Genomic DNA, 24,862 nt, shown 5'->3' on the forward strand with positions numbered 1-24,862 from the left:
GAATTTGTCAGCCAAGCAATCCTCCCCGCACCATACGTCAAACCAGAATGCTGTCCCGTTGCCTATCTGCACTGTGGTGATAGCTCGGTATAGGGGGAGCAGCGCTCGCAGGGCGTCCCAGTGGGTGTCGACAAGGTCACCGTCGAGGGTGGCGATGTTCGCATGATGGCGAACCCATGCTGCCCACGATGAGCCTTGTGGGTGATGGAGCCGGTGTATCAGTTTTAGCAGAAGGCATGAGTTTTGCACTCCCATGTTTATGATTCCCAGTCCTCCCCGTTCTCTGTTGTGCTGCACTTTCTCCCACGCCACCAGGCAGCTTGCGCCGGATGCTCCCTTTTCTCCTGCCCACAGGAAACCGCGCCTCCTTTGATCAAACTGTGCGATTGCGCCGGGTGGAAGTGGCAGGGCGCACATCAAGTAGATAAGCTGACCGTCGAGGACGGAATTTACCAAAACAGCGCGGCCCATGTGGTTGAGCAGCGCGGATTGCCATCCGGCCAGGTACCGATCAGCCCTTGCGATGTATGGGTCAAATGCTGCGAGACGAAGCTTGGAGCAGGACAGTGGGAGACCAAGGTACGTTTGCGGGAACCCTTCTTGACGGCAGCCCAGAACCTGGATGCATTGGCATATGACTGTGTCGTCGACATGCATTGGCACCACGGTGCTTTTGGTGAAGTTGATGAGGAGGCCGGTTGCTTTGGAGAACTGATCAAGCAGAGTCCGCAAAATTGCAACATCTTCCAGTTCAGCTCGGAGCAAGATTAGCGTATCGTCCGCATATTGGAGCACTGGACACGCCCCATCCGTGACCGGGTGGCGCACCCGGCCATCCTTCTTGATCAAAGCCTGAAGAACATCTGCAACCAAGAGGAACAGATAGGGAGACATGGGATCACCCTGCCGGAGTCCACAACGACAAGGAATCCATGGCCCTGGGCATCCATTGACCAGGACTGCAGTCAGTGAAGTTTGGAGGAGCTGTTGAACCCTGGTGCACCATTTGTCGTCAAAGCCTCTGGCTGACATGATTGCCATCAAACCGCCCCAGTTCACAGTGTCAAATGCTTTAGCGAAATCCAATTTCAGGACAAAGTTCGGCAACTTGCAGCCCTTGTGGTTCCGTATATTTTTTTTTATAAAGGACCGGAGATTTGTTTTGGGAACTCAGTCCAGGAGGGCACCCACACCATGTGAATGAAGATAATGGAGCTCTCTGATGGCAGCTGTTGGAACCAGCCATGATTAAACGATATATTCTGACGCATCTTCAGTGGCAGAGAGTGACAATTAGTCAAGCAAGATTTGGATATCTCGATCCATTGGTACCTGTCAATGTCAGGGCTTTATTTTGTTAAGGAGATGCGATTTGCCACGATCTGCTGTGATTGTGATCGGTACGGTAGATACGGGTACGATGCATTCCAAGATTTCAACTGGAAGACAGAGATATTCTCTTGGGGTCGTGAGGGCTTTTTGTCGGCAGTTCAATATGCGGCTTGTAAGTTGTGAGTACATGGATTGAAAAGGCAAATGAAGATTTCCGCCGCAGCGCTGGAGTAAAATTCGAGAGGATCAAATGCGAAAATGACAGCAAATTCAGTACATTGCAGCTAGCACAACCTGTCAGCACTCAGCGCCAAGCTGAACTTCGTTTCATATGAGTTCCATGCATCACACTAACACAAAACCACACTAACAAAGCAGCTTTAGTTTGCAAGAGGACTCGACACCTAGTTTACAACTTTACATGTAGACATTATTCGGGCTAGTTCCAGTTTACCGGGCGCGTCTGCAGGGATCCATGCGACCAGACATCAGGGCTTCAACTTCAGGCGCCGGAGACGGCCGCCGCCTCCTTGTCGACCCTGGCGTTGAGGAAGTCGATTGTAGGCTCGCCGCGCGCGAACGCGTCCCAGAACCCGTCGCCGAAGGTCTTGACGTTGAGCCTCCTGTACTGCGCCGGCCGGCCCTCGCCGACGAGCTCCTCGGCGGGCTCCAGGTCCCGGTTCGGCTCTGGCTGGTAGAAGATCACCAGCGACATCCTCTCCCTGCCGCCCGCCACCACGCGGTGCGTCGGCGCCCGGAACGCCGCGTTGCTCATGATCTCCATCTCGTCGCCGACGACCACCAGCAGCTCGCCGCGGCGGAGCCGCACGGGCACGTCCACCCACCGGCCACCGTCCTTGAGCACCTGGAGCCCGCCGACGTCGCGGTCCAGGAGGAGCGTCGTGACCACGGAGTTGTCGGTGTGGGGCTTCAGCCCGTACACGAGCTCCGGCCGCGGGCAGGGAGGGTAGTAGGTGAAGCGCGCGTACGAGGCCACCTTGTTGCCGACGCGGCGGCCGGCGAAGAACTCCTCGTCGAAGCCCAGGGTCCTCGCCATGGCCCTGAGCACTTGCTTGGCAACCTGCTCGCTCCAAAGCGTGTACTCGTGGAGGAGCTTCCGGAGAGACGGCGGGTGGGTGGGCCAGAAACGCAGCCGCCGCTCCTCCTCCGGCTGGACATGGAGGTAGAGCCGGTCGCACCAGTCGAGGATCTGCTCGTCGGTGTCCACGCGGTCGATGCCGTAGCCTTCGTTCTGGAACTCGCCGCCGTCGGTCTGGTTGGCGTAGTTCAGCTTCTCCTCCGACGGCAAGTGGAAGAACTCCAGCCCAGCGTCGTGAATGCCGTCGAGGAGCGCCTCCGGGATGCCATGCCGGTCACCTAAAAGCTTGAAATTAGCTCATGCATGCTACTCTCCCCATTTGTGCAAATTTTAAAATTCATAATTGTTGGCAGTTGTGCTAATTAATACTCCGTTCCAAATTATATGTCATTTTGACTTGGCATAGATATTATTATGCATCTAGACAAAAATATATCTAAGTGCATAACACACTCTATAAATTAAAAAATCCAAATCGATCTATAATTTGAGACAAAGGGAGTATTATGAAAGTATTTGTAAAGAAAAATCAGTCAATATAATTCTTGTAACCTTGGTCGATAGTTGTGGATTATATTATTGGTGTTAAATCTTATAACCTTTGAAGATTTTGTGAGGGTCGTGAAAAATAAAGAAAACAGAAACATTAATCCGAAGAATTCTATTTTTAAGATTGTTTGAGTAATATCACCTGCTCCCTCTGGTACATCATATACTCCGTAGGTCGTCTAGGACATTGATATGGTCTATTAGGTAAAACTTTGCTCAATAATTTGTATAAAAATATGGTGCTTCCAATAATGTAAAATAATATATAAAAATCATTGTTTTCAAGATGAAATCTAGTAACATGTGTCTTATATTACCAATCATAATAAAATAATTGTATTATGTTCAAAGTTAAAAATGTTTAACCAACATAAATTATAAAAAAAATCTATATTTTGAACCAGGTGGAGTAGTTTAATAAGAGAACAAAACATTCTTGGATCTCCACTCACCATGGATCAAACTCGTGTTTCACAGTCGTGGTTTCCTCCATAGTCTAAGCCAACATGGTCCCATGCGTACGTACCGCGAAGAGCCCCCAGGACTGGAGCGCCGCCTGAAGCTTGGCGGCCTCCTCGACGTCGCCGGGGTCTGCCAGGCGCTGCACGTCGACGGTGGGGAAGCCCAGCTCCGGCGCCGCGCCACCGCCGGTCGGGCGGTCCTTCTCCCTCAGCACGTACCGGCTCGGCGGCGCCGGGAGGCCGCCGGTGGCCACCTCCTGCACCAGCTGCCCCTGAGCCTGATGCACCATGCTTTCTTTCTTTCTGTGGCTGCCGAGTGAGTGAGAGCCGGCACTACACACTTGATTGAGCCTTGAGCTATTTCCTCGCTGGCTATCTTCACTTGTGACTTGTGAGTTCACTCTGGGTCGTCGTGGCCAGTGGCCAATTTATAGAGCGGCGAGCTGATGACGTGGAGCCGACGTGTACGTGCACGCGCGTGACGTGGAGCTGCGTGCAAGCCTGCAACTGCGGCTGCGGCTGCAGTCCAAACGAGGTGAGCCCATCGTGCTGCTGTCTTCCATCGACGACGACGGAGGGCAACGGGCTACCTTGTACACGAATGACGCATCCATTCCGATCCATGGAGATGCTTCGAGCCTATCCTCAGCGAGCTACCAAGCATATCATGACGAGGTTTGGTGCTCTAACAGCTTGATATTTTTGTGATCTTCATCGGGGCCGGTTTTTGTCCAAAATTAAACTTTTTTTAAGGGCCTGGTATGCATTGGGAGAAATGAGGAGGATTATGTGGCCAACTGGCCATCATGCACAATTCTTTGTTTTTCTGTTTTGAAAAATAAACAGAAGGCCACGCGAGAAGGGTCGTTTCTTGCACCATTCGGTCATTCGTGGTAGGTCCTATTTAGATCTACCATCTAAACTTTAGCAGCTAAAGTTTAGATGCTAGGAATCCAAATGGGACAACTAAAACTTAGCTAAACTTTAGCTGGAGGCCAAAATATACACAATCCCCTTAGCTGTTGCAACCTAGCTAAAACATGTTTAAAGACGAAATTGCCTCTCTATTTTTCCGTGTCCGCATTGGGGCACTGGGCTCAACAAAAGTAAGAACAACATGGTAAATAAACACCAATTAGCTAGAGGATCCAAACAACTCCAGCTAAACTTTAGCTGGCCAAATTAGTTGGCTAAAGCTTAGACGGGATGGATCCCAACAATGCATTAGTCGTCCATGCGTCCAACAAACTGTTGCAGAACTGGCAACTGGATGATTTTTTTCGTTTTCTGTATTCCCACCTTTTCTATGGATTTCAAAAGAAAGAGTTACGCGAATGCGGCCACTTAATTTAAAAAATATATGGCAATATTAGATACAACAGGTGAGGGGCGGATCCAAAAGACGGTAGTAGGCCTAGGATTACCCTGATTTGGCCCAAATATTTTTTTTACTAAGGCATCGGCCCAAAGTAAGAAATGAAGAAAAGGCCCAAACACTCTACAGTCCAGGCCAACGAACTTGCCAGCGCCTGTTCCCCCTCCTCACGCCCGACTGCGCCGCCCGCCGCGCCGTGCTCCCTGCTCCAGCCTCCGACGGCGCCCTTGGCTTGCTGCGGGCGTGCGCCTCGTGCCGCGCGCTTGCTGAGGGCGTGCGCCTCGGCCGCGCCCCTGCCACCGCTGCGAGCTGGCACTTGGCGGCGCTGCAGCTAGGGTTCGGCCCAGACAAGCCGCCTCCGGTCGATTCGCCGTCTCCGATCGCCTCGCCTCGGCTTGCTCACCTCCGCCGACCCCCTCCGCTCCATCTCCCCCGTATCATTCGCTGGTGAGCTCGAATTTCGCCTCTTCCAAATTCCTTCAACTTCTAGTTTCATCCAAATCCGAGGCAATGTTACCAATTTTATGAATCCTTACAATGTCATGCCTTATACTTCGTCCTGGAATCAGTTTTGTGTCCAGATTTCAAGTCTCTAGCTCAGCTTACCTAGATTCATGAGATTCGATCAAAATTTATTCAATTGTCATGCATATATGTGTCTCAGTGGTGCCTGATATGTCATTTTCTGCTACTGTTGTCAGATAGTTGAGGCATGAATAATGGCATTTGGATATACCGAATTTCTTGGGAATTTTTGTACTTGTATATCATATTGTACATTGGATTATACTATACCAAACTTAATGTCGTAAAATTCGTCTAGGACTTCCCCATGTTAAAATCCTGGTTCCGCCACTTCCCTGCTGTGCGAAACAGAGCACCCCAAACCCTAATGTAATCTATTTGTATTCGGATGTGATCCAGTTGCAATATATACATGTACTGTATACCTACTAACTTTGATTTTGTTTGCAAAATTTATTGGGCTTACATGTGTACATGTGTACACCCATGCCTATGCTAGGTCCGCCCATGATAACTATAGGATGCTTCCTTATACTTATTGATCAAGAGATAAACAAATTTTCTATGTCAGTGACACTATATGCACAGTAAACATTGAACTTTATTCTTATTCCTGCAGAGGTTGCTCTTCTATGGAAACATCCAAAGAACAGGCTCCCAAGAACTATGCTGATTTCGAGGAGAAGGTTAAGCGGACCATATATGTCGAGCACCTTTCTCCTCAAGTTACGATCCAAGTCATCAAAGCAGCTCTTGCCCAGTGTGCGAATGTCGTCAATGTGGAGTTCATTGTGAACTACACAATCCCCTATGATATCCCTTATGCCGCGTTGGTGGAATTGGATGATCATATGCAGGCCAAGGCTGCTGTTGAATTGATGGGTGATTTCCCATTCATTATTGGTGGAATGCCAAGGCCCGTGAAAGCTACCCATGCAAAGGCTGAGATGTTCCGGGATCGCCCTCCTTGCCCTGGTCTTAAGAAAGATTTCCGCTGGATAAAACAAGGAGATGGTGAGTATGAAGCAATGAAGAAACTGAAAATCCTTGCAAAGAGGCAAGAGTCAGAGAACATGGCTCTCATAAAGGTAAATTATTTACTTGGCTTGTGAGTTGTGACTGCAGTCTTTCATGCTTTGTTGTGCTAGTACATTAAGTCCTGCAAAAATACGCATATTATGTTGATACCTTTGTGTACCATAAAAAAATTGTTTTACTGGCTGTGCTGCTTGTTTCAATGGTTAGACTGAACAACGCCTAGTTGTCACCTAACAACAAGGTGCTCGCTGGGGGTGAGTCATCCCCAAAGCCTACCCAAAAGAGCGAAGGATAAAGGGTAAGAGGGAGCACAGAGAAGGGAATAGAATGAGCGGAACTTGCATGCAGCACCGCTTGTTCTCCGTCTTCCTGGATGCGGTGCAGTTGCCAGCGTATCCCTCCCTCTTCCAACTGTGGTGGCAACAATCTGTAAGGGGTCGATGGAGGTGCTCCATCTTGATAGGACTAGGGGGAAGGAGTGATTGACCACGGAGGAGCTTGAGGCGGCAGGGCTCATCTCTGCTCCCTCATGCTGTGCTTCATTGCGTGCTGGTGGTATCAGGGACTTGGGAGGTGACGCGCTGGGGATGACATCGGGAGACTAGGGCATGTGAAGGGATGCTTTATGGGCTGTCACTTGGATTTGGCTTTATAGCTTGTTTGTTGGCTGCATGTTGTGGTTGTGGGCTGTCAATGCTCCTATTTTGATTTTTGTTGTCCAGTATATGTATATATGTGAATAGTATGGCTGTTGCCTCAACCGCCTTACCGCATTACGTTTATTGCGGTGATAGGAAGGTGGCAAGTTGCTGCAAATTGTATTAAGAACATTGAGCATTCGGGCTAAACATGAAAGAGTGTGACCTAGTGTTCTCATTTATTATACTAGAATGGAACAATTAGGGACCTAGTGACTGTGACCTATGGAGTAATATCCATTCCAAAGTGATGTATGGTTTGTCAACCTTGAGTATATGTGAGCAAAAGGATGTGCTTAATTTGTTAATACCTTTGTCCAATAAACTATTCCCTCCATTCTTAAAAAATATGACGTTTAGGAGAAGATTATTAGTTCATGGTAGTAAGTATTTGTTAATTCCCTTGACAGGAGACCTGTATCTTATATGAAAATTATGCATATACTTGTTTGCACTAACTACAATACTGATTGGCTGGTTGATGCTGTTTACTTTGATCTTGAGTTGAAAATTAAACATGAAAAAAATACTGACATGGAGCTGTCTCTACCGTCTCAGAATCTATTGGACGAGGAGAAGGAGCTGGCGAAGCAGCAGCAGGAAGCACTTGATGGCAACTGGCAGAATTATGAAATGCTTGAAATTGTGATGAAGAACGGAGCCATAAAAAGCCTTGCTCGTCATTACGGAGTGGACCTGGGTGACTGACGGGACAAATTCAAGGAACAGCTGTACAGTCAGCACTTTTGCCCTGGGGTGTTGGTAAATGCTGCGATGCATTGGATTAGTTGTGATCCAGTAGCTGGATCCTGCAGTGTAACAGTTAGCCCGACTTAGTGTACACGCTGTTGCTGCGTTAGAATCCTATAGAAAATGGCAGCCTTAGTGTTCAACCTTTTGTTTCTTGGGCTGTAACATGGCGCCGAAACTGAAGCATCCACTGCCGTGTGATGTGTCTCGTGTGTATATTGCTACATGAAAGTATGAAACTGGAGTGCCTTTCTTTCTTGTGTTGAACATGTTTGGAGGGGCTACTGTTCAATGTTTACATTCCAAGTCTTGTTCTGAACATTGAACAGTAGCTGGTGTACACAAACCACATTGAGTTTCATTTGGACAATGTAAACTTGTTTGCTGCTGTTCGTATGACGGTAGGACTTGAATGCTTTTGTATGGATGTGTTGAGTTGACACACAAAGTGAGGTCGTCCCCATGCACAGCAAAACGGCTGGTTTGTTCCCTTTCTGCTAGTAAGGATTGAGCTGTGTGTCAACAACTCGGCATGGTGGGTGCTCAAAATGGTTTTGCTGCCTCTCTGCTTCTTCTTACTGTTGTCAGGTACTGCTGCTGTGTAAACATTTCTTTCTGCCAAAACAAAATTGCCATCATTTTTTTTACACTTCGACTTTTATCTATCGATCATATCCTGCCAAAAGCTGAGGAATGTCCCTCTCCTTTCCTCTTGGCCTTTTTCTGTTTGTTTCAGTATTTTATTTTTCGACTTTCCAGGGTTTTTTTTTCGCTGGTCAGGCCTATTTCGCGTTGAGATCAATAGATCATCACCATTCTGTCAAGATGTTAGCAAGTGTTTGTCCGTCACGCGAGCAGGAACAGCGCACATCTTAAAAACGTTTTTGCTGCGTGCAGGTGCGGCGGAGTCAGCCCGCGTAATCACCAGCGTCAACCAGTGCAAGACGATGATCTGGCCGGCGGTGATCCCCGGCGAGGCGGCGGGTTCGTGCTCGCGCTCCGGACCGGGGCAGTCCATGGTGTTCACGGCGCCCCTGGGGCGGTCGGCACTCGGCACGCACCGACTGCGGCTTCGACGCCTCCGGGAACGGCCATAGGTTGTCACGGTGCCCGTCGGAGTTGGCTCAGGTGCTCACGGTCGCACCGCAGAAATACGCATAGGTGAAAAAGACCATGTCCATGATTTTTTTTAAAAAAAATGTAAATCACTGTTGGAATCAACGATTCGATCGTCCCCAGCAGAGGTACGCTATTGTTGTACGGATCGCGACTGAATTTGGTGATTTGAGTGACTGTGAGGTCACGATAGCACGGAATTTCTTGAGCCTTTCCGGTGGAAAGCTAGCTAGTGATGAGATTTTTTGGAGCGCCAAATGCCAGCCTTTGTATCTTTCACTCTATTGCTTATTGCTGGTCTATTTCTGTAAGACGTATCCATCCATAAATGTATTGACGTATCCATCCATAAATGTATTGCAAACTCAGATGTATGATTTTTGCTGGCTCCAAAGAAGAGGTGCAGGAACAGGTAACGTCAATCTACAGGTGAGCACTTTCATGGTTCGAAAACCTTCTCCTAAAGTTTGGTTAGGTATTCGGTACAGCAGGACGATTCTATCTGTATAATAGTTTTTTCCGGTTCACCAAAAGTCCACTGTATACAAAATGCCAGATGTACGAAAACTTCTTCATCCGTAAGCAGCCAGAACGACGCCTTCTGCTCAACTCAAGCATTTGAACAGACTTTCTCTGGAAATGATCGTTAAGAAAAACAAAGCATTAGGGAAAAAAAACAGATTCCTGGGAACCGCACAAAGCTGATATGTTGTTTTAGTTAATTTAAAGAGGAACTACTACCTTGTCTAGAACTACTGCAGCACAACCGGTCATCATCAACGTAAGTTGCATTTACTCCCATCATCCATGAACCTACCGATATATCATCATGTGCATAGCTCTCAAGTGACGCACTGCATGATGAAGTGAAGAATTTTATCCAGATTAAAAACTTAGATGATGAGAAACCTGGTTTGTAGAAATTAAGCACCAAAAAATGGATGGCCTTTCTCCAGGGGGGATTTTGACAGCACATATTTCTGAGCAGAAACTTCTAATGCTCAAAGGTTGACAAGGGCATGCTTAGCAGCATCCTTGCATCTTGAAGAACAATCAGTAAGCAGAAATTGATATGTTATATTATGTCCTAGGCTGTAATAGCACTTCAATCATTGCATATTTCATACCCTACAGTATATTCATTGATAACTATTTGGCAATGAATTCACCATGCATTTGCACAAAGATCAAGGGTCTAAAAGGAAATTAGATATAAGAGTAAAATTAAAAACACTGCAGAGTATGGAAGATTCGGACTAATAATACAGTTCGTGCTGATCAACTTGTGCATATGATGTTTTCAATTCAAAAGCTCAGGAGATATCACACATGCCACTGCTCAGGCTAACTGGGATGTTGTTGCTCAGAATCCATTTAACTTAGCGGTGGTTAAGATAAAACAGGGAGACAAAAAACAATTACCTATTTATGTTGATGTAACGAGCCAAATTCTTTGAGAGAATAAACAAAGAACCAGAAGCATGGCGAAAATACCTGTTTTATGAAAATTGAATCACAGTCAGTGAGAATGAAAAGGCAAGACAAAAAGGGCCTTGAAGGTTAAGGATGTATGTATACCAAGAAGAAGAAGAAAAAGGCCAAAGAATATCTCTAAATAAGAGCAAAAGCAAGATGTGTGCTGGAAGTGCAGGGTGCAATACATAGTGCCATTCTTAAATTTTACAATGAACTAGGATGGACTTCACAAGGTCGATACAACTCATAGCCCCATGAGCAATTTTACAAGGTCGGTGGAGTTTATTGTGAAACCATCTGCTGCATGCTACCCATGGTTATGTCAACGATCAGTAGACAACTATAGATATCCCGCAGTAAGGTTGACATCACATGTTGGAAACACACTAACAGAAATTTAATCTGTAGAGTATGAGCTATTTTGGCACTACTTGACGTTAGGTAGCTAACAGGCACATTTAATATTTATTAGCACAAAATGCTGCAATGAAGAGTTAGTTGAATGTTCATATAGAAATTGTATCTACTCCAGGGAAAATAATTAACTAGTTGAGGTGAATGAACACATCCCAATTTACTCACGTTTTTGAATCTCCGAATTTCCACCACTCAGGTTCATACCATTGTTGGCCCCTGAAATGCAATTGACATTAAATCACTTTAATAGTTGACTAAAGTGAGGCAAAAGTATTCTGACTAAAATGCCATTATTTCTTGATACAGTACAACAATGGAAAAATGAGAGTGTAGCAAGTAGCAACTACAAGCACGAATTTTCTCAAGTTCATTCAATAATAGCACCTAAAGCATTAGATGTTCATCAGAATCACTTACAAATGGAACTGAAATGCCAAATAATCTGTGAATCTACAAGGTTCTTGGATTGGATAAAACACTATGGTTTTTAAATTTTAAGTGCAGCTCACTACATGGCCACAACTTTTCAAGGATTTAGCATAGAAGCAGTGGTACTGAAATAACCAGAAAAAAAAAGGCTACTTCCACTTAACGATTCAAGAGCTATTTGGAGTAATAGAGATATCACACAGCTAGTAACAAATAAATAGAAGGATGGTTAAGTGAAAGAAAGCGCATACTCTTCGCTTACGACAACCCCTGATTTCATACAGCCCATGTACAATCCTTGGTTACCTCGACGGCCTTCAAGCATCTCAATTAACCCAGCTGATAGAACATTGCAATGAGTCAATGCCTCAATGGGGGGAAAAAGAAGAGAGGCTGAAATCAACACTAAGCATATCTGTACACGTAAAAAACAAAAGTATTACCTAAGTCAAGATTAATATTATCCTCAACTTTGACATAGAATTCTGCATCCCAGGCTTCAACTGCAGTGCTGAAGAAAAACTTTGCTTTGCTAGGTAATTCTTCTGTAGCCTCTTCATGGCTTTCCTGTCCAATCATTTGGTAATTATTTAAGTCACACATTCCGTTGTCCATGAAATGCTAACAATTTAAGAGCCCACTGATACAATGTATAAGGTCACATAGGTTTAACCTAGTCTTTGATGGACACAAGAAAGGTCTAAACTCTAAAGTCTTGTTCAGGTACTACAATTTGTAAGGACAATTGAAAATGAGATACTAATAGGACCTTACAAGAATCAAGAAGTCATTTGTCCTCCTATTTTCATCATCAATGTTACGGTCCAAGCTATCTCCTCTGTTTGCACTGTGGGTACAAAAGGTACACTTCATCAAGAAACCAGGAGACGGAGAAATAGGTATTCTTCGAAAATGACAATGGCATAGTCCAATTCTAAACTAAGAACTTATAGATGCAATAATTCAAAAGGTCTAGATCCAGAAGAAAACCTCCGACCAATCACAAAACGAATAACTACACCCTTTTCCTCAAGCTTCTTCAGAGCATCACCTGCAATTTACATTTATATGGAAGAATCAAGTCACAATCATGAGTTGGAGCAAATCCTTGTTTACACAACAATTTTATCAAACTAATATTTAATTAGTATTCCATGTTTATTCAGTGGTTTCAATCAATTCAGTTTACAGTCTCTTCAACTAGCATTCTCAAATCAGTGAAGTTTTCAATCACAAAAAGGTCTCTTGGACTACTTGGTATTATCAGGGGCATCTTATTCTACCTCTGAAAACTAGTAAACCTAAACGAATAAGAGCAGCAAACCTCTGGGCATCCACGATCCACGGAAGTTGTTCCTCCTGAGCCGGGAGCCAAAACCAGTGTAAACTCCGATGACAGCAAGGAGCTGCTTCTTCTTGTCAGAATCCACAGCAGCAGTCCTGTTTCCCCACAGGTAACCCTCGCTCTTGGCCTTGGTCAGGTCCATCTCCGCCTCAACAATCTTCCTCCCAATCTCCCTGCCACCAAAACACTCACTTCGAGTCAGCAAACCGGGAATTCACAGAACCACGCCCGAAATTCCCGTCAGGAGAACTGAGAAGTGAGAACTCACTGGCATCCGAGGTTCCTCAGCTTGTCCTCCACCGACAGCACCTTCGGGAGCTGCAATCACGCCGCCGTCAGGCCGAATCAACAGAAGAAGAAGAAATGCCAGTAAGCGGGGAGTGGAGGGGAAGATAGATCCGCACGTTGCCGGAGTTTTTCTCGAGGAGGCCGGACAGGATCGCCCGGGTCTGCGCGTCCTGCCACAACCTGCGACGGAGCGAAGGGAAAACATCAGGACCCCTCTTCTTGGGCGTCCCAGGTAGGGGCTGGTGGGATCTGAGCGGGGATTGGGGGACGTACCGGCCGGCGACGTAGAGCCAGGCGAGGCAGGAGAGGAAGGCCATGACGAGAGGGACCCTGCCCGAGGCGACGCCGGCGCCGGCGGAGGCGGCGGAGGAGGAGGACGGGGCCTTGAAGCGGCGGTGCTCGCGCCGCATGGCGCTGGCCAGCGTCTCCATGGCGGGCGGGCGGGCGGGCGGAGGAGGAGATCTCCGCCGCTGGGCACTCGGCGCCTGCTCTGCTCTCTCTCTCTCTGCTGCCGTTAATGGAAAGCTTCGTCCATTAGGCAGAAATTGAAGGAAAACGCCATGCTACCTAATTGTGGGCCATAGAAGGCCAAAGTTGGGCCGCGTTAAAGATCATAAGATCATAGCCCAAGGCAATTGGGCCCGCGACCCGCCCCCCAAAACCCTCCTAAACTACCCGCCACCGCCCACCGGTGACCGGCCATTCCCCTCCGCCGCCCCGGCCATGGCGCTCCTCCGCGCCCGCATCCGCCGCGATCCCTTCCTCCCGCGCCACTTCTCCTCCTCCTCCTCCTCCACTTCCTCGCCCGTCCCCCCTCCTCCCCCATCCGAACCCGCCTCCTCCGATCCGCCCCCGCGCTCCCCCTTCGCCGACATCCGCGATCGCCTCCGCTCCCCCACCTCCGCCTCCGCATCCGCTCCCCGCGGCGCGGCCCCCATCGACGACCTCCGCCGCAAGCTCCGCACCTTCGCCAAGTCCCATCCCTCCACCTCCTCCTCCGCCTCGTCCTCTCCGGGGCCCTCCTTCCTCGACGTCTTCACCACCGCACCCTCCTCGCCCCCCGCTCCCAACCGGGCCTCACCCTCCGCCACCCGCACCCCCTTGGACTTCATCGCGCTCCGGGATAGCCTCAACAAGCCGGGCTCCACGGCTGGGGGCCTCCCCGCCCCCGGCGCTAGGAAAATCGACCTCAAGTCCTCCCTCTCACAGCGGAGGAGGCCGGCGGGGCCGGAGGCGGCGCTCGGTAGGGACCTGGGGGCGAAGGGCCCCGAGTTCCTGCGGCAGTACAGCTACGACGACCTCGGCAAGCGGCTGGGGGGCTTGCGGCCCGCGGGGACGGGGAAGGACGGGAAGGAGTGGTTCTCGTTGGAGGAGCTGAGCGCCCGCCTCGGGAGGCTGCGGGAGAGTGACAAGGAGGAGAGGGAGAGGGCGCCGCTGGACCGCTTGGGCATAGGAAAGCTGCGGGAGGCGCTGGAGACGCAAGCGCACCAGACCAAGGATCAGAAGAAGGCTGGCGGCGGTAATGATGGATTTCGCAGTTGCTCTGGTCACTTTTCCTGTTTAATTGTGCTAGTTGGTCGAACTGATGATTAGTAAAACTTCTGTGGTTGCTGCCAATGCCGTGGCTGTGTTCGATTTGTGCTGGCAGCTCCAAGTATGGCAACTTTGATGGGCTTTGTCGGGCAGACGGTGCAGGGCAAGCCTCAAGAGGAGCTGGTGGAGAGGGTGAGTTTGGAGTGATCAAACATTAGGTGAATGGTGATTCTTTTTTTTTTCCTGTTTAGGGGATGTGATTTTGTCGGTTGCTCTATGCAGTATTTCCATCCTGACCACATGTCATCGGCTGAGAAGATGAAGCTGGAGCTGAAGAGGGTAAGGGACCAGTTCAAAATGTCGGAGAATGACTGTGGTTCTGCAAGAGTTCAAGGTAATCTCTTGACCTTCCATAACCGTAGATCTATGAGCTTCTGATTCTAAGGGTCAATCAGATGACAATGGTGTGATTGCTGTTCTATTAAAAGAATCAGGTCTTACCTCGGATATCTAGCGCCAAATATTGGAACTTTGGAAGTGAAGTTTGTCCCTTTATGCTGCTAACTGCCTATATTGTCGTGCTTAGAAGTTGTAACATATATTTCTGTTTGCATTCTAAGTCTAGAAATTGTGATAGTTTCTTGGTAGCTAGGTGGGGGCTGACTAACACGCTTCGACGATATGCAAGGCTTTGTAAGGCTTGCTTTTGTGAAATAAAGGTACTCCCTCTGATTCCAAATGTAGGTTGTTTAGGACATCGATACGGTCTCCAATATGGTACTTTGACTGGTAGGTTTTGTAAAACTAAACTAAAAATAGAGAAAGTTATATGCTATGAAAGTATTTTTCATGATGAATCTATTAACGTCAACCATGTGTTGCCAATCTATGTATTTTTCATTTATTGAACAGCCAAGTTAAAAAATAAGTTTGACCAGCTAGAATCCTAAAACGACCTACATTTGGAATTGGAAGGAGCATTATGAAATCCGATTGATTTGATTAATTTCGTGTAACAACCATAAGTATTTTGGATTTTTAATAATTTTTGCTGCTTTTCCTACTATAAACTTCTAGCTCTGTTTATTTTGTCAGTTGGCAGTGGTTAGTTTTTTTTCCATTGACTATTTTCTTTTGAATATATTAAGGAGGTACATAATAGCCAGCAGATCAGAAATGATGATAATCAATTAATCATCCACATTATTTGTAATTGTGTTTTGACCTGACGTGTATTGTCCTTTCCTTTTGTTGTCCTTAGTGCCAAAGTTTTTTCCCCCTAGCCACTATAAAACCCTACAAAGCTTCATCTGTTCTACCTTTACATGCGTAATTAGTATCAAGTTTTGCGCTGCGCCACCCCCCCCCCCCCCCCCAACACACACACACATCCAACTACCTAACATTTTTGTAGGTTCTGTATCTGGATCCTAGCTGATTGTATTCTCCAAACTTTGAAAGCCTTTTGTGTCTGGATCCCAGTTACCCGTCATCCTACAAAATCCAAAGTATTTCATGTTCCTGCTTTTGGTTGCCAAATTTGATTATTAAGTTGAATTATTTGGTAGAACTGTAGGAGCAAGTGACATTGGATGATTTATTTTTTGGGAACTTTGAGGTATCTATGATAAGTAAGGTTTTTGTGTTCCTGGGAGCACATGCACACCAGAACCACACCATTAAATATGCACCTGTTTTTTTTTATTCACAATAGAAATCTCAACTGGTCCAGCACATCACCTGGCTTTAAAAGTATATATTACAGAAATACTTTTTTTTGCTATTGGACTAACAACCTTCAGTATAACTAATTTATAAATATGAACGTCCAATTGTATCTTATGCTTCAGACTAGCTTTAATATATATCTGTTTGAATGTACTTCTGCTCATGTTCTACTTCTAGTTATGTAAAATATTCCTCTTTAATTAGGATCATGTTGCAACTGAGCCTCATCTATGTTTTGCAGTAGCACAACTCACTACAAAAATCAAACATTTGTCAGCTACTCTACATAAGAAGGTAAGTTTACAAACACATCTATATTTTTTTAGTGGCATACATTCGTAGCTGGTGATGATTTTGTTGGACTTAACTGATGATGAAAGTAATATGTGGCTTTAATGTGATGCAGGACAAGCATTCTAGAAAGGGACTGCAAGAGATGGTCCAAAGGAGGAAGAAATATCTCAAGTACTTGCGTAGAACCGACTGGGATTCGTACTGCCTAGTGTTGAAAAGCTTAGGGCTCCGTGATGTGCCGGAATACAAGGCCCCAGATTACAAGAGCAAGAGCAACACCAAGTCCAAAACCAAGAAAAAGAGTAAAAGAAAGATGAAGGCATAATCATTTCCTCGGCTTTTAACATCATGACCAGAATTGGTAGTTGAGTACGTGCCCAGGCCCTGTATATGTCAGCACCTTTTTCCGATCTCAACTTGCTGCTCTTTCATGAGAAAAGTTTGTTTTGATTCGATTGCCTTTCGCTCTTATATATTGCAGCCCCCTTGTAGCAATTGTTTTGGACCTTCTCCAAATTGCTGTGAGTGCTTCCCTTAGTTCTGTTATGTGAGCTCGAAAAACTATTGTTTACAGTTGAGGAACAAGCTAATAATAACAAGAGTTGATGCTGAGATCGTCTCATTATTTTGAATATTCTTTATCATTGGCGCCCGGAAAGAATGATAGTCCAAGACAATGTATGCTCCTATGCTGTAACTTGTAAGGCCAGTTTCTGCAAACAAAGAATGCAGGCCAAGAAGGCAAGAAGCAAAGCTGATTGACAGGAATTGTACGAAGTGTTGAAGGGGCAGCTTTAACGTGATGAGCTGGACATCATTTTAGAGAAGGTAGACCAAAAGGCAGAATCTGAATTCACGGATAGATGGACCAAAAGGAAGAGATGTATGAAAGGAGCAGCACCTCTGTTTGACTGAATTCTCCATCTTAGAATTGCCCTCTATTTTTGAGTTAGCTCGCCACTGTTTTCGAGCATCTTTATCATCATTCGAGTCCTACCTAATTAGCAAGAACAGTAGTAGCAAGGATATGCATGTTGTCTGATCACAGTGATCTGATAAAACCTCCTTTAGTACTAAAACTAAAGCTTGAATCTTGTAATCTACATCATTCATCCTCAATGACACTTGAGATATAAATTATAGTAGTCAAGTATATTCTACTAATGATATAAACTTGTGCTGTGAATGGCATAAAAATTTTATTGACTAGAGTAAGCAAAAAATCAAACTGACTTCTTGCTCTTAGTAACAAATTTTGTTCAGATCTACTCGTCATCATCTTGATAGTATGGGGGTGTTTGGATTCTCGGGCTAAACTTTAGTCCCTGTCACATCGAATGTTTAGATACTAATTAGGAGTATTAAACATAGACTATTTACAAAAGCCATTGCACAGATGGAGGCTAAACGGCGAGACGAATCTATTAAGCCTAATTAGTCCATGATTTGACAATGTGCTGCTATAGTAACCATTTGCTAATGATGGATTAATTAGGCTTAATAGCTTCGTCTCGCCGTTTAGCCTCCATCTGTGTAATTAGTTTTATAATTAACTCATATTTAATCCTTCTAATTAGCCTCCAAATATTCGATGTGACACGGATTAAACTTTAGCTTCAGGATCCAAACACCCCCTGCATGAATAAACCATATATGCTGTTCCTCAGCAGCTGCAGCCTGCAGTCAGCATATTTGAGATGCCTCTCCGGGTGCAAGCATTTAATGCAAATGAGAGTATGAGACTGAAGGGAATTTGCTAGTCGCTATAATATACTACCTGGCTGTGAAGCTGCCATAGCTTAATCCTTTACCCTCTCAGCCCGCTAAGAGCAAGGCCAATAGTAAAGACAAGGTCTTGTCTATAGCCAAGCCATGTAATGATGTAAGCAATCTAAGAGCTAACCCATACAACAACCATGCATGTTATGCCTGTCTATAATTCCTCTTGTAGTCTTGTTCACTGCCACGCCATGATGAGGCAGTTCAAGCGGGGCTCGTGATATGGTCGATTAGCTAAGCACCTGCATCAGCGACCACCTTGCCTTCTTTTCCTTTTTCTTAGTCCTCCAGCTCAGTTAGCAGCGTGACATTACGACTGTTATTGTACTTGCTCTAATGGTTGGTTGGGGTTAAGAAAAGTTGATTAACATGGAGGTTATATGGCTCCATTTCCAGATCTCAACTCTCAGTTTCGTGCTAATGTTCGATCGGCACATGCTTCTGATGCGTGTATGTAACTACTAACTAGGGTCTGTTCAAAACTTCATGTTGAGATCCAAGCGAAGCTGCGCATCCAACCGGCCGCCCGCAGCTCGCCGGTCGGTGCGCATGGCGTCGGAGTGCAGCAGCCGTGAGCGGAATATGGATACTTTACGTGCGCATGTGACTGCATGGGCTATCCGAACCATTTGTTTTTGAATTAGAGGTGAATCAACAGTTGGATGTGTTTCGCCATAAGAACACTACAGGTGAGTTACGCTCAGTTCACTAGATCCGTCCCGTTTTCTAGTAGCGGATGTAAGGCAGCAACACGGTCATAGGAAAAACGATGTGGTGCTTCGTTTTCTTTTCCCTAGATATGGAATATTTCTTGGATATTTGGCTGATGTGCAAATCTACACCATTTGTAATTACAAATTTATAACCTAAGATAATTATTGATACATATTTTTTTCTCTTTCGCCACGGCTAAAAAAGGTCTTGAGAGCGTGGTAGGTAAGGTGACTCAGTGAACCAATAGACGGAGCTGGCAAACAAAATCTCTCTATGTCATTTTTGGGAATACTCTCTCAATTTCAAGTTATAATTCGCTTTATCCTTTATCGTCCAAAGTCAGTTTTTTTAATCATGCATTTATTTGGCACTATATAGATGACATTTCTGTCAATCTTGTGTAAAGCCGTCGCAAATCTTCAAAACCTCATTTTTATAGCCCTGGTGATGAGTTTCCAATTAGTGTTCTGTGCGAACCATCTTCAAGCACGCCTCCAACACCTTAAGTCCCGGTGATGCCAACCTTTGAGCACCAAAGATTATGGTCAGTGGCAGAGGCAAGATTCAAAATTAGGGCGGGGCTTTCCTCCTCCTCCTCTATCGTCACCTCTTCCTATTTTTCTTCGTCCTTTTCCTCTCATCTCCTCATCTTCTTCCTTTGGTTCCAGTGGACGGGGCTAGGGGGGTGGATCATACTTGAACATTGCGCTGTTGCCACTATAAATTCAGCGGATAGTGTCTAATGCCCTATTTTAAGTGGCCGATACTTGTTCTTGGGCAAAAACAAAAGGAAAGAAAGAAAAACTCCAATCCAAACATCCTTGAGTTTTGGCACTTCCTCTTCGATTCCTTGGGCTTCGAATGAACTATCTAGTGCTGCTAGATTTTACAATTGCGCATCACACCTACCCACAGACACGCTACATCGAAGCTACTACCTGCTTTCGTCCCCCTAATAGTACGGCCAAAAGAAGAAAAAAACAAAGATCTAGAAGTAGAGTGTCCTTATTCTTTTCGCACATCTTTTGCACAAATATCGTTCGATGATGGGGTTGATCACCAAAGCTCTATGGCATACGTAGCATCCATGAAAAGATGAAGTACGACTACTCCTTATCCGGTGCGTAGGTACTAAGAAGCAAGAGGATGGAACAAGTGTTATGTTAGTCAAAAAGCTAATAAGGAAGTAAATTTTGCTTTCATTTCTTCCTCTCAGCAGCACAGCACCTACCAAATTAAACAAAAGGAGCCATACTTCTTTTTGATGGAATGGGCCATAATTCTGACAACTCACCCAGGATGACAAGAGGAGCCAAAATATGTTGAGCTATAGATCACCCTTTAGGACGTATTTTTATTTTTGGAACTGAGAAATCCGTCAATGTCTCCTGCAGATCTGGGAATGACACGGGAGGTCAAACAGCATGAGCTCATGCCTTTTTTAGCACAAAATCCTCCAAAATTTAAAAATCCTCTAACACCTCTTCTAAATCCAGAACGAGTAGGAAGGCGGAGAAATAGGAGGTCCGTATATCGAGCACTCTGTTTCTCCTCACCTTTGTCCACAAATCGTAACCTATACGTATAGTGTGAATGTGAGCACCTAAAGTCTTGAGTGAGTGGCAGCAGAAATGGAGCGGAGGACCCAAGGGTAAAAAGGTATTTTCGCATCAGTCTCCTGCCGGTATGGAGTATGCCACTACAAAGATGTGTTTCATCTAAAAATAAAAGTCGAGGGACTTGATCGATTTAAAACATGAAGGACGGACTCGACCCTTCAAGCAAAGTTTAGGAACCAAAACACGTATTTTGCCAATCATATAAGAACATTAATAACCATCGGTTTCTAGCGAACACGCCTCGGGGGCAAAAAAAAAAAAAGAGGAACTAATATAATTGGCTTTGAGCTCCAAAATTTGACAAGAAGAGAAGTTGCGCTTTAATTTCCTACGAATAAAAATAAAATTATACAAAATTTGACTTATTCATCGAGCTGTGCAGCAGATCATATATTGGTTGAATCAATCGAATGCATCATGACTTGATGAGACGATCGAGGCAGCAGGTAGCTAGGCCTCCTAATGCTGCTGCTGCTGGTGGTCCTGGTCTGCCCCCGGCAGCGCCTTGGCTCCGATGTTGAAGAACTCGATGATGACCTCGAGCGGGAATCCCTTGGTCTCGGGCACCTTGATGTAGACGAAGATGAGGGCGAGGCAGCAGACGACGGCGTAGAAGCCGAAGACCCCCGCGAGGCCGACGGAGCTGAGCATGACGGGGAGCGAGTAGGTGACGGCGATGTCGCCGAGCCAGAAGGTGAGCGAGCAGATGGCGATGCAGAGCCCCCTGACGCGCGTGGGGAAGATCTCGGCGCAGAGGATGTTGGGGATGGGGCCGAACCCCATGACGAAGCAGCAGAAGTAGACGATGACGCTGCCCGTGGAGAGCGCGGCGTGCAGGGTGGTGGCCATGGGCAGCACGTTGGCGACGATGAGCACCAGCAGCGACGCGATCAGCACCGGGATGGTGGAGAGCAGCAGGCTCCGGCGCCCGGACACGTCCATGAGGCGCATGGCCAGGCCGATGCTGGGGAGCATCAGCAGCGTCGTAAGGCCGCTGATGAGGATGGAGGTGGAGTCGGCGCTCAGGCCCAGGCTCGCCAGGAGGACGCTCACGCCGGCCTGGTCAAGGATCTGGGGCGTGTAGTACAGCACACCATTGATGCCCGAGAACTATTCCATTCCATTGTTGGTTGCGTTGCATGGCATGGCATTGCATTGCGTCGTCGTACGTCCAAAACGAAACGAAACGTTCATCATTAGTTTGTGATGATGATGAAACAAAACAGAACAGAACAATTACCTGCTGCAAGATCTGGATCATGACTCCGCAGAAGAGCGCTCGCCGCACGCCCGGCGCGAGGAGCTCGCGCCACCGAGGCCCCGCCGCGGCCGCCTTGCTGGCCACCGTCTCCGGCGGGTTCTCGAAGGCAGGGGTGGGGCTCTGCCCGATCATCACGTCCTTGGTGTAGAGCATCGACCGGCTCACCAGCGCCGCCGCGTGCACGTACTCGCCGGGTCCCGACTCGCCGCCGCCGCCGTCCTCGTGCAGATACATCCTCTTCACGGCGCCGCGCTTCACGCCGTCGGGCCCCACCTTCTCCGTCCACTTCCACGCCAGCTGCCACCCGCCGCCGATGCCCATGGTGCTCGCCGTCTCCCCGCCGCCCGTCATGCTGCTGTACCGCTGCATTCCGTCCTGCTTCCTGCCCGTCTCCACGTCGGTGCTCTGCCTCGACAGCAGCGGCGCCTGCAGGGCTCCAGAACTACCACCGCCTGCCTCCTCGTCGGAGAGGTACTCCTCCTCCTCCTCCTCGTCGAGGTCGTCGTTGGGCGGCACGTTCTCCTCGTCCCAGTCACCGGGGCGCTCCGCCACGCTGAGCATGCTGCCGAGGTTGGGGAAGAGCGTGCTGCCGCGCGCGCTGCTGCCGGGGCCGGCGCCGGCGTCGGGCATCTTCTCGTGGACGCTCCCGAGCAGCGTGACGACGGGGTCCTTGAGCTGCTCGTACATGCTGCCCTGGCGCGACGCGAGCTCGACGGCGCTGCCGAGCACGCTGCCCTGCTGCACCTGCTGCGCCACCCACGATAGGCCCTGCTCGGGGCCGTACAGGGTCACCTGCTGCTGCTGCTCCCCGCCGCCGGTGGTCTCGTTCTCCGCCGTGTCCGCCGCCGACGCGGCCGGGCCGAGCACGTACTCCTCGATGACGGTGTCGCCGCCGCTGCCGAGGCCCTCGACGAGGAGCGCCATCTCGCCGGAGACGTCCTCGCGGCCGCGAAGCATCTGGAGGATGGCCCTGGCCTCCTTCATGCGGCCCTTGGTGACGAGCCAGCGCGGCGACTCCGGAAGGTAGAGGACGGTGAGGGCGAGGTAGGCGAGGGAGGGCAGGGAGAGGACGCCGAGCATGAAGCGCCAGCTGGGGCTGGGCGCCAGCGTCATGTAGAAGATCATGCAGTAGGAGAAGAACATGCCGAAGGAGCCCGTGAACTGCGGCAGCGTGTTGAGCAGGCCGCGGATCTCCGGCGGCGCCGTCTCGGAGATGTAGACGGGGACCAGCGTCACGGCCAGGCCGACGCCGAAGCCGTCGACCAGGCGCGCCAGGAGGAGGACCACCACGTTTGGGGACCACATCATGATGAGGCCGCCGGCGAAGTATAGAAGCGAGGAGGCGATGAGCATGGGGCGGCGGCCGACGTTGTCGGAGACGGGGCCGGAGAAGGTGGTGATGATGGTGGCGCCGATGAGGGAGGTGGCGACGACGAGGCCCTCGAGGGCGGGCTGCGTCTCCAGGTGGAACTCGCGCTTGATGTAGAGGACGGCGCCGGCGATGGTGGCGTTGTCCCAACCCTGGAGCATGTTGCCGATGGCGGCCGCGATGGCCACCAGCACCGCGCCCTGCATGGCCGGCGGCGACCTCTGAAAGAATAGATTGGTTGGCTGGTTGGGACGAAAGAGCTAGCCAGGTAAAGAAGATATGATGTGGTTAACAAAATGAAGTGAAAAACGGATTCGATCGGAGCAGTTAGAGGAGGCTACGATCCGAAATTCTTGCTCCATCAGGATACGACCCCGTCCGTTCCCTCCGCGCTTTGCGCTCAGGTTGGTCTCTGCCTCTCCCCGTCGTCGTATTGAGTTCGGACGTGACTCCCGGCTTCCTGCCAACGTGGCAGAACCGGCAGGGCCGTAGATTGTGTGGCGCAAGTGAAGCGACACGCGCAGGGCGCCACCCAAATTAGTTGTATTAGTTAATCTCCATCTATTTCCTTGCCTCCTTGATGAATGATATAGTTAGCAGACATGCGGCCTTACCTTTCTTTTAACTCGTCCACAAAATCTCAAAGCATACTTGCTTTCCTTTTTTTTTATTCTTCACGAATAAACTCCAGTCTATAATCTCTACCTAAGGAGGAAGCAATCCTTCGACCTTCTCCAGATTTTTTGTCAATCCGCACGCGGATCGTGGACCGGTGGGACTTGCCGATACCGAGCCGAATCGAGCTCTTCGCGTGCATGCCAAGGAGGCAAGGAGCGTCATTCTACATTTATAAAATCGAATATGTGACCTCACGTCCTAACGTAATCAAATCACCGTATCACCGAAGTAGACGTCGACTAGTCAACATCAATCTACACCATCATCATCTCTCCGTCTCGCCGGATTGCTCGTCGCGCGACGGAGGACCACCTGTAGGGGCCATCCCTCGACTCACTTGCACTCGTCAAACGCGCAACGCAAAGGTCCACGGAGGGCGGCCTACTCATCTTCGAGAGCACCATCATCATCTCATCCGTCTTCTACCGTTCAGCGTGCCGATCGGCGGGTGCTTAGCCCACCGCTGGGGAAAGCGCCTTCAGTACCGGTTAGTACCAGTTGTGCAACCGGTATTACTTGTTCGGTACTAAAGGGGGTCTTTAGTACCGGGTCAATAATCGTTATTAGTGAGTGACCTTTAATACCGGTTGGAGCTCCCAACCGGTACTAAAGGGGTCACGGAGAACTCCTGGTTAACTAGCCATTAGTTGGCCTGGCGTGACTACAGCCACGTGGTGAGGGGGCCTTTCGTTCTGGGTGCTCAAGGATGCAGGAGATGGGCGAAAAGCTGGTGCCACCACACCACACACAGTTACACTGTTACAGCAGTACACAGTAGTACGGAGTACGTTGCTCCATTTATTACTACTCGGTTTTTAGCGCGGAGGACCCTCCACTGTCTCACTATGTCCTGTCTCCTGTGGCGGAGCAATTGAATGAAGTACTCCCGCCGTCTAGAAAAAAAATCATGTAAATTTTTAATTAATAATATATATATATGGCTCTAAATCAATTTATTATAAAAATACATTCCGTAATTAATCTTATTT

General features: G+C 48.0%; 5 protein-coding genes across 5 annotated transcripts; 2 read left to right on the forward strand and 3 right to left on the reverse strand.

Annotated features, from left to right (window-relative positions):
* Window positions 1-1,617: 1,617 nt before the first annotated feature.
* LOC140222449 (jasmonate-induced oxygenase 4-like) lies at window positions 1,618-3,824 on the reverse strand. Its single transcript, XM_072293052.1, has 2 exons — window positions 3,507-3,824; window positions 1,618-2,716 (listed from the first exon to the last, which is right to left on the reverse strand). Exons 1-2 carry the CDS (start codon window positions 3,729-3,731, stop codon window positions 1,835-1,837), a joined length of 1,107 nt encoding a protein of 368 aa, XP_072149153.1. The 5' UTR covers window positions 3,732-3,824; the 3' UTR covers window positions 1,618-1,834.
* Window positions 3,825-4,993: 1,169 nt separating this feature from the next.
* LOC117851370 (ASI1-immunoprecipitated protein 1) lies at window positions 4,994-8,080 on the forward strand. The gene is made up of 3 exons (XM_034733176.2): window positions 4,994-5,263; window positions 5,961-6,429; window positions 7,636-8,080. Exons 2-3 carry the CDS (start codon window positions 5,974-5,976, stop codon window positions 7,783-7,785), a joined length of 606 nt encoding a protein of 201 aa, XP_034589067.1. The 5' UTR covers window positions 4,994-5,263; window positions 5,961-5,973; the 3' UTR covers window positions 7,786-8,080.
* A 1,218-nt stretch (window positions 8,081-9,298) lies between these two features.
* Window positions 9,299-13,365, reverse strand: LOC117852715 (hydroxyproline O-galactosyltransferase HPGT2). Its single transcript, XM_034734924.2, has 12 exons — window positions 13,172-13,365; window positions 13,015-13,078; window positions 12,879-12,928; window positions 12,590-12,783; window positions 12,256-12,316; window positions 12,040-12,112; window positions 11,709-11,832; window positions 11,517-11,604; window positions 11,002-11,052; window positions 10,366-10,437; window positions 9,685-9,797; window positions 9,299-9,576 (listed from the first exon to the last, which is right to left on the reverse strand). Exons 1-12 carry the CDS (start codon window positions 13,327-13,329, stop codon window positions 9,554-9,556), a joined length of 1,071 nt encoding a protein of 356 aa, XP_034590815.1. The 5' UTR covers window positions 13,330-13,365; the 3' UTR covers window positions 9,299-9,553.
* A 208-nt stretch (window positions 13,366-13,573) lies between these two features.
* On the forward strand, window positions 13,574-17,065 carry LOC117852714 (uncharacterized). The gene is made up of 5 exons (XM_034734923.2): window positions 13,574-14,417; window positions 14,547-14,623; window positions 14,714-14,825; window positions 16,401-16,453; window positions 16,566-17,065. Exons 1-5 carry the CDS (start codon window positions 13,622-13,624, stop codon window positions 16,776-16,778), a joined length of 1,251 nt encoding a protein of 416 aa, XP_034590814.1. The 5' UTR covers window positions 13,574-13,621; the 3' UTR covers window positions 16,779-17,065.
* Window positions 17,066-20,861: 3,796 nt separating this feature from the next.
* On the reverse strand, window positions 20,862-24,195 carry LOC117852712 (monosaccharide-sensing protein 2). Its single transcript, XM_034734922.2, has 2 exons — window positions 21,806-24,195; window positions 20,862-21,675 (listed from the first exon to the last, which is right to left on the reverse strand). Exons 1-2 carry the CDS (start codon window positions 23,399-23,401, stop codon window positions 21,025-21,027), a joined length of 2,247 nt encoding a protein of 748 aa, XP_034590813.1. The 5' UTR covers window positions 23,402-24,195; the 3' UTR covers window positions 20,862-21,024.
* Window positions 24,196-24,862: the final 667 nt, after the last annotated feature.

The sequence above is a fragment of the Setaria viridis genome, chromosome 4 (genome assembly GCF_005286985.2).
Source record: "Setaria viridis chromosome 4, Setaria_viridis_v4.0, whole genome shotgun sequence".
NCBI classification, from domain to species: domain Eukaryota; kingdom Viridiplantae; phylum Streptophyta; class Magnoliopsida; order Poales; family Poaceae; genus Setaria; species Setaria viridis.